The sequence below is a fragment of the Ahaetulla prasina genome, chromosome 2 (assembly GCF_028640845.1).
Source record: "Ahaetulla prasina isolate Xishuangbanna chromosome 2, ASM2864084v1, whole genome shotgun sequence".
In the NCBI taxonomy this organism is placed as follows: Eukaryota; Metazoa; Chordata; class Lepidosauria; order Squamata; family Colubridae; genus Ahaetulla; species Ahaetulla prasina.
In genome coordinates this window covers 159,319,899-159,329,122 of record NC_080540.1, presented here as the reverse complement: position 1 = coordinate 159,329,122, position 9,224 = coordinate 159,319,899, and the positions used below count along the sequence as shown (strand labels likewise).

At 41.5% G+C, this 9,224-nt stretch overlaps 1 protein-coding gene across 1 annotated transcript in view; it reads left to right on the top strand.

Moving 5' to 3' along the window:
* Positions 1-2,061: 2,061 nt before the first annotated feature.
* SLC4A8 (solute carrier family 4 member 8) overlaps positions 2,062-9,224 on the top strand; it is a 65,335-nt gene continuing 58,172 nt past the window's right edge. The window contains exons 1-2 of the mRNA XM_058167937.1: positions 2,062-2,182; positions 5,651-5,786. Coding sequence (XP_058023920.1) covers positions 2,077-2,182; positions 5,651-5,786 — 242 coding nt within the window. The 5' untranslated portion in view covers positions 2,062-2,076. The remainder of the gene's footprint in view (positions 2,183-5,650; positions 5,787-9,224) is intronic.

Genomic DNA, 9,224 nt, shown 5'->3' with positions numbered 1-9,224 from the left:
ATTGCCTTAGTACTAATTTTACAGTTTTAACACATATTTTTATCCTTTAAAAATTCTTTTCGATTGTAATTTTTAAGTATAAATTACGTTGGGGTTTTCTTTGAAGGAAAGCAAGCAAGTAAAAAAATAAATAAATTCATACATGTTCTCTTAATGTAATTAGCAAACTTCATTGTTGTTCATTTTGAGACAAGGCTGCTTCTGACTGCAGGATGCAATTCCCACCCACCCCCGCCCCAAATTAGAAGTTTTAATGATGTTCTCTTAATGGCTTAGTTCCTCAGTTCATTCTGGATGGAAGCATCCTACACCGCATATTTAGATCAGGGATGCTATTCAGCAGGTTCTGACAGGTTCTGGAGTAGTGGGATTCAAACTTCTTTACTACTGGTTCTGTGGGTGTGGCTTGGTGGGCGTGGCATGGCATGGCTTAGTGGGTGTGGCTGGGGAAGGATACTGTAAAATCTCCATTCCCTCCCCACTCCAGGGGAAGGTTACTAAAAAATCCCCATTTCCTCCCGATCAGGACTTGGGAGGCAGAGAATAGATGGGGGCGGGGCCAGTCAGAGGCAGTATTTACCAGTTTTCCAAAATACTCAAAAATTTCTGCAACCAGTTCTCCAGAACTGGTCAGAACCTGCTGAAACCTACCTCTGAATGGTAGCAGAAATTTTGAGTAGTTTGGAGAACCGGCAAATACCACCTCTGTCTGGCCCCAGAGTGGGGTAGGAATGAAGATTTTGCAATATCCTTCCCCCAGGAATGGGGAGGGAATGGGGATTTTGCAGTATCCTTCCCCTGCCATGCCCACCAAGCGACGCCCACGAAGCCACACCACTCTCACCAAGCCACGCCCACAGAACTGGTAGTAAAAAAAATTAAATTCCACCACTGATTTAGATGATATATTTAGCTTTAAGAAAATCATGGATAGGAATTTCATTAGCTACTTAAGAAGGACCAGAAATTATGAACAGTTGTTGTGTTGTAACAACTCTAATGAATTAGTATGTACAAAAACTGGTGTAGTTTGCCTAGAATGTAATGACAGCTTAAAATATAGATAGTCCTTGTTTGATGAATGCTTTGTTGCAGTTATGACAGTGGTAATTTTTTTACAGCCAATCCTTGCATTTATTTTATTTTATTTATTTAAAGCATTTCTATAGCTTCCCATCTTCTAACCAACTCTGGGCAGCTCCCAAGGACTCCCATATCTGTAGAGCAAAGGAAAGCAAGATTAAAAAAAGCAAGATCATAAACACATTTGCTTCACTTAGCAACTGCTTTGCTTAACAGCTCAGTTACCAATTCCAAATGTGGTTGCTAAATGAGGAATACCTATATACAATTTACGTATATAAGTAGTCCTCAAATAACAACAGTTCATTTAGTAGGATCGTTCAAAGTTACAATGGCATTGGAAAAAGTCACACTTATGAACATTGCAGCATCCCCATGATCACGTGATCAAAATTCAGATGCTCGGCAACTGATTCATATTTATGACGGTTGCGGTGTCCTGGGGTCATGTGATCACTTTTGCGACCTTCTGCCAAGCAAACGCAATGGGGAAGCCAAATTCACTTAACAACCAGGTTACTAACTTAAGACTTAACGCCTATAACAACTAGATAGATAGACAGACAGACAGACAGAATTCTTTATTGGCCAAGTGTGATTGGACACACAAGGAATTTGTCTTTGGTGCATATGCTCTCAGTGTACATAAAAACAGAAGATAGATTCGTCAAGAATCATAAGGCACAACACTTAATGACAGTCATTCTATGGCAAGAAAAGCCATAAAATGGGACAAAATTCACTTATAAAGTGTCTTGCTTAGCAACAGAAATTTTGGACTCAATTGTGGTTGTAAGTCAAGGACTACCTGTATATATTGGACTGATGTTCCAAGGTCTACATCAACATAATGGCCAAGTGTGGCTTTAACGAGGAAGATGACTTTCTGTATTTCTGATGGTTTGCTGGTGTAATTTCAACAAAGTCAAAGCCATAAATACCTGACAATCTGCTTTTGTTCCAGGGCACAGGACGTTATATGTTGGGGTACGGATGCCGTTGGTTAAACAAGGCCACAGACATCATAGACCCCACGGCCCCAAACACAGGAAACGAGATCGGATAAAGGAAAGTATATTGGAGGAGCATGAAACTTACGGTAAGTGTGTGCTGATAATAGAACACAGCGGGAGAGTGAGCCATAGTCTCCTATTTGCCATACTGTTGCTGTGTATAGTTCTTTAGGATGCAGAATATGGCTGAGAACTTTTAGTAACTCCAAGTGCTAAAGCAAATCCTTAATCTTCGAAAGATTTGGAGATGGACAGATGGACCTATTGTCTCTGAAATGGCAGGATTACCCTAGGCCCTACCACAAAAGCATTTGCAGGCCATTATTCTAATCCAATGTCTGATTCAGAACTAAAATTGGTGGCAGCTCACCCTCTGCTTGAAGACCTATCCTAATGGTGAAGCCTGAACCTCCAGCCAATCAATTCCATTATGGAACTGCTCTTAGAGCAGCACACTTAACATTCAACTAAAAATTGCCCATTGCAGCTGAATTTTATATAATCCTGCCTTCCTGGTAGCAAAGGATGTGTTTGCATGCTAGCCTTATAGGTAAATTGGAAAGTATTGTTATGCTCCCCTCCCCCATCAGTGTTGTGTCTATTGCAGGGGTCTGCAACCTTAAACATTCAAACAGCCATTTGGACCCGCTTCCCACAGAAAAAAAATCACCGGGAGCCACAAAACCTGGATGGGTGTGGCCAACTCGACGTCACTCACTCCCACCCAGTCACATGACACCACCCCCCAGTCACGCCTACCCAGGTTTTGTGGCTCCTGGTGTTTTCTGAGGGAAACAGCTCTCTCTCTCTCTCTCTCCTTCCCTCCCTCCCTCCCATTTCCAAAAACAGGCGAGGGTTGGTGGGGTTTTTTGTTTTGTTTTGTTGATGTCATTCTTTCTTCTTCTTTGGGTGCTTTGGGTACGTATTTAAATCAAGAGTCATTTCACGTTCCCAAATAAATGAAGCTCTTTCGTCCCCCTGCTGTGGCTCCGGTCGGCTGAACCCACCACTGGCCCGGCCCCGCCCCTCGCCTTCCCCTCCCAGTCACTCCTCACCTGGCCTGAGAAGGTAATGGCACCCCTGTACTTGCCATATCTTGCAGGCGCTTCTTCCGGTCTTTGTTGGTGCTGTGCACACCATGGTCGCTCAGGGAGATGCGCGACTTGCTCTCCACCCCAAGATAGTGGCTCGGCCTGGCTGTGGCTGTGTTGCTGCTGTTGCCACCTCCATAGCCTGCCCGCTGCTCTCAAAGCATCTTGCTCAGAATAGTTAAATTTTGTGTGCTTCACGACGGGGGAGACGTTGCGTCCCTTCCTCCTCTTGGAGCACATTACAACGCAGAGCATCAGATGCAACCGAGCTGGGCCAGTGTCTCGGGGCAGAGAGCAAGTTACAGGTCTCCCTGAGCAACCAAGGTGACCGCAGCATCAACAAGGACCAGAAGAAGCACCTGCAAGGTATGGCAAGTACAGGGGTGCTTCAGCTCCTGCTCTGGAATACGGAGCGAGTCTCCATCCCCCACCGTTGCCCTTACATTCTCAGGCCAGGCAAGGAGTGACTGGGAGGGCGAGGGGCGGGGCCAGCCAGTGGGACCATGCACACGCTCACATTTGCAAACCAGTAGGGAAGGTAAGTGGATCCCACTGCTGGTGTAAACCCTAAAATAGATAGCATTCTAAGTATTTTTTTTTAAAGTTATAAAACTCACTACAAAAACAAGAAAATGGGAAATCCCACCTGTATTCATGTGTGATGTAATCCCATACACTTTGCATCCTTAAGGCAGTCCAGTAAAAATACATTACATACGATGCTTAGCCTGGAAGAGACTCTCCACTTGTTACTTAGATCAGGGGTCTCCAACCTTGGTCCCTTTAAGACTTGTGGACTTCAATTCCCAGCAAAGCTGACTGAGGAACCCTGGGAGTTGAAGTCCACAAGTCTTAAAGGGATCAAGGTTGGAGACCCCTGACTTAGATCACAGCTCATAGGGTGCCACCAGTGACTGAACATTTAGATATCAGTCAGACAACTGACTGAATGCAGCTAAGGCATTCAGATAATATGTTGCTAGAATAAGGAATCTAAAAGGTAACTGAAAGATTAGAGTGGCACATCACAAATGAAAGATACTTGCTAAGAAATTTACTTAGTAAAAACAAAATTGCAATATAATCTAAAGTGCAAGATGTGGGTATCTTTGCTCATAGGTTAATTATTGACTGATCTTTTCTAGGCTCAGAACTAAGTAGAATTTGTTTGATTAGAAACCTCCAGGAAACAGAAGGATGTAAACTACACAGGGAATTATAAATAAATCCCAGAAGAAGGAAATATTAATCTGCTGCTATATAGTTACCAAAAAATCTATATGGGTGGGTCCATGAAGTTAAGTTTTATTTAATGGTGACTTTACTTTTGTGTAACTTGGTGGGTTTTTTTTGAGCTTCTGATTCTGCAGATTCTATTTACTTCTCCACTAATAGCAAAATTATTAATGATTTTCATTCACCAAAGAATACAACATCAGAAACAACGAGCTAAAAGAACCACATCTTTGACTGATATTTTTGAGAACTGATGGCTTTACAAGATCTTTTCTGTAATTTACCCCTTTTATCTGTTAGATATCTCTCTGTATACAGATAGTGCTCAGCTTATGATCAAAATGGAGCCCAACATTACTGTTGCTAAGCAAGGCAGTTATTGAGTTGTGCTCCATTTTATGACCTTTTTTGCCACAGTTATATTAAGTGAATAATAGCAATTGTTAAATGAATCATACAGCTATAAAGTAAATCTGGCTTCCCCCACTGACTTGGCTTGTCAAGCCAGCTGGGAAGGTTACAAATGGTGATCACATGACCTTGGGACACATCATAAATACATGCCAGTTGGCAAGTGCCCAAATCTTGATCACATGACTGTGGGGATGCTACAACAGTCATAAGTGTGCAATCTGAAGAACGGCTGCAGGAATTGGGTATAGCCAGTCTAGAGAAAAGAAGGACTAGAGGTGACATGGTAGCAGTATTCCAATATTTGAGGGGCTGCCACAAAGAAGAGGGGGTCAACTTATTTTCCAATGTCTTGCCAGAAGGCAAGACAAGAAACAACGGATGGAAACTAATCAAGGAGAGAAGCAACCTGGAATTAAGGAGAAACTTCCTAACAAGTGAGGACAACCAACCAGTGGAACAGCTTGCCTTCAAAAGTTGTAGGTGCTTCATCACTGGAGGTTTTTAAGAAGAGACTGGCCAGTCATCTATTTGAAATGGTATACGGTCTCCTGCTTGAGCAGGGGGTTGGACTAGAAGACCTCCAAGGTCCCTTCCAGCTCTATTCTGATTGATCGGCCCTAAGTAATTTTTTTCCGTGCTGTTATAATTTTGAACAGTCACTAAATGAATGGTTGTAAGTTGAGAATTGCCTGTATGCTTTCTAATTCTTTTTCCTTGATTCCTTGATGTCCCTGGACGTTTCCATATCCACAAAGAATACATTAACATTGTCTTTATCATTAGAATTCTTAATACAGTGTTCCACTTTGTTAGATACCCCATCTCAGCGAGTTCACTTTATCCTTGGTATGGAAGAAGATGAGGAGCATGTCCCCCATGACTTATTCACAGAAATGGATGAAATCATTGTGAAAAAAGGTGAAGAATCACAGTGGAAAGAAACAGCAAGGTAAAAATAAATCTGTAATCCAGAAAGAAAGCAAAAAAAACCAGGGAATTATTATTTTTTCCTGTATGTTGATTGTTAATGAGGGACAAACAAATCACCTTTTAAATATGGAGGGAACGGGTACAATAGTCTTCAGTATGTCTGTTCCAATTTTATTTGGACAGAATTTGTCAGATCAGGATTTCTGGTCTAGAAGCAGCAGCTGCTCCTGTGCAGAATCTGTTTTTTGATTCCCTAATTTTACGTGCAAATCTCTGAATCTGGAAGTCTGTTCAAAGTTTTGTGGGTTATTTTGAAGTGTATAACTGGTTTTGTGTCAGCATGAGATAATACCATGTCAAACAGTGGTGGGTTTCAAATTTTTTTATTACCGGTTCTGTGGGTGTGGTTTGGTGGGCGTGGCATGGCTTGGTGGGCGTGGCAGGGGAAGGATACTGTAAAATCTCCATTCCCTCCCCAGTCCAGGGGAAGGTTACTGCAAAATCCCCATTTCCTCCTGATCAGCTGGGACTCTGGAGGCAGAGAATAGATCGGGGTGGACCAATCAGAATTTTTACTACCGGTTCTCCGAACTACTCAAAATTTCTGCTACCGGTTCTCCAGAACTGGTCAGAACCTGCTGAAACCCCCCTCTGATGTCAAATCAGGAGACTTCTATGCATTCAGTAGCTTACCTTACAACTATGGAAAACATTTCAAGCTTACCTCATTGTTTTTGGATTCAATTAAAATCAATTTCCGGAGTAGTGCATTTCTGTTGGCTATAGCACTGATAACTGCTGTGCCAAATACCACTTCGAACAAAGTTCAGAAATGGTTTTAAAGTAGTTCCAAACTTGATTCAGGAGTACATTTAATGCACTACCAAACATAATTCAAAATATATGAGTAAGTAAATAGAAAATAACTTTTGGAAGCTGATAAAAACCTTACAATAATACATTTATTATTGGCTTGATTGGTTGTAAAATGATGCCATCTTCTGGCAGATGGAATACTAATGCTTGCTACTACACAACATTGCCTATTTATTACTTCTATAGCTGCTGCTGTTACTATGATTGGTAGCACAGTCAGCCAAATGTTTAAATGTTGTCATTATTATTATTTAAATCAGAAGATTGAGAGTTGAGTCCTAGGTAGCAGCAAATGTTTCTCTCCAACAGTAGGATGCATACACAAACAAAAAATCTGCTCCGAACTCTGTGTGGCGTCAGAAAGGGTATCCAGCCAGTAAATGCTCAGCTCCATCCAGTCATAGAGTTGGGCTCCATCCAGCCCAACTCTACTCTGAATTAAAGGATTACAGGGTTGTAAAAATGGAAATTTTTATTATTGTTATTATTTAAAAATATAGGAATTGAAATGAAACAGTAATGCCTTCTTGTAAATTTAGCATATTTATATGCTGAGACTGAGGGCAAAGCAAGAAAATTTATTGAGGTTACTGCCAGGGTAAATTTAAGTCAGGCAGCATTCCATGAAAAATAGCGATAGCGCTTAGACTTATATGCTGCTTCACAGTGCTTGACAGCCCTCTCTAAGCGGTTTTCAGAGTCAGCATATTTTCCTCAACAATCTGGGTCCTCATTTTACCCACCTCGGAAGGATGGAAGGCTCAGTCAGCCTTGTGCTGATGAGAATTGAACTACAGGCAGCTGGCAGTCAGCAGAATTAGCCCGCAGTACCACATTCTAACTACTGTGCCACCATGGCTCATTGAAGTTCTTAAAGAATCAAAACGTTGAACAAAACTCATTCCATTCCTTTTCCATAGTCTGTTGTCTCAGTAGTTCAAATATATGCAAAAAGGGATCTGGAGAGAACTTTTCCTGGTTGCTATTATTTTTCTAGCACTCTTCAAAGAGAGACATGTCGCAGCGTGAAAATATATACATTTGGGGAAAGATAACACTTTGGGGGAGTAAGGTAGATTCTTTAATCATGGTAAAGAATATGTTTTGTATCTGAAAGATCCCCAATGCAGGTAGTCCTTGACTTATGAGCACAGTTGAGCCCAAAATTTCTGTTGTTACATGAGACATTTGTTAAGTGAGTTTTGCCCCATTTTATGACCTTTCTTGCCATAGTCGTTAAGTGAATCAGTGCGGTGGGTAAGTTAGCGACTCTGGCTTCCCCATTCACTTTGCTTGTCAGAAGGTCGCGAAAGGGGATGACGTGACCCTGGGACACAGCAATGGTCATTAACACGAACCGGTTGCCAAGCACCTAGATTTTGATCACATGATGCTACAAAGGTCGGAACTGTGAAAAACGGTCATAAGTCACATTTTTCAGTGCCATTGTAACTTTGAACGGTCACTAAATGAACTGTAATAAGTTGAGAACTACCTGTATTGTCTGGCTTTTTTAAAAACATAGGACCTTAAATAACAGAGCTAGAAAATTTTCTTTATGACTTTTTGGAATTGCATTGTATAATCAGTCTACGGAATATTTGTGTAGACCAGAGATCTCCAACCTTGACAACTTTAAGCCTGGAGGACTTCAGCTCCCAGAATTCCCCAGCCAGCTTTGTCTGACTGATATCTAAATGTTCAGTCACTGGTGGCACCCTATGAGCTGTGATCTAAGTCAGGGGTCTCCAACCTTGGTCCCTTTAAGACTTGTGGACTTCAACTCCCAGAGTTCCTCAGCCAGCTCTGCTGGCTGAGGGACTCTGGGAGTTGAAGTCCACCAGGCTTAAAGTTGCCAAGGTTGGAGACCCCTGGTGTAGACTGTAGTCAAGCAGGGTTCACTATGCATGTATCTCCAGCATCAGAAAAGCTACAGCAGGTGTTTCTCCATGCAATCAGGTTTGCCTATCTGCTATATATGAGTATCCAAAACTGAACTCAGTTGGATTATTTATCAAATATATTTCTAAGTTAATCTTCCATCTCAAAAAAACAAGTCTGTTTAATTCCTGTTCTATACTGATGATTCTTTTTAAAACATGTCTACCTCCCTGGGGTATATATGTGGCTTTTGTCCCTGTGAATGAACATTTAGCTAATAGGGTAACTCGTGGGCACTCCAAATCGGAATAGTTTGTACCAGATAAGTAAACACGGCTTGTCACACAATGTCTTGTTTTGAATTTCTGTTTGTCACTGACAGATAGGAAGTCATTTTTTTTAAAGCTAGTCCTCGACTTACAACAGTTCATTCAGTGACCGTTCAAAGTTACAACAGGGGGTTGGACTAGAAGACCTCCAATGTCCCTTCCAACTCTGTTATTATTATTATTATTATTAAAGTGACTTATGACCTTTTTTCACACTTATGACCGTTGCAGCATCCCCCATGGTCAAAATTCAAACGCTTGGCAACTGACTCATATTTACAACAGGCCCACGTTATCACCTTTTGTGTCTTTCTGACAAGCAAAGTCAATAGGGAAGCCAGGTTCACTTAACAACTGCAATGATTCACTTA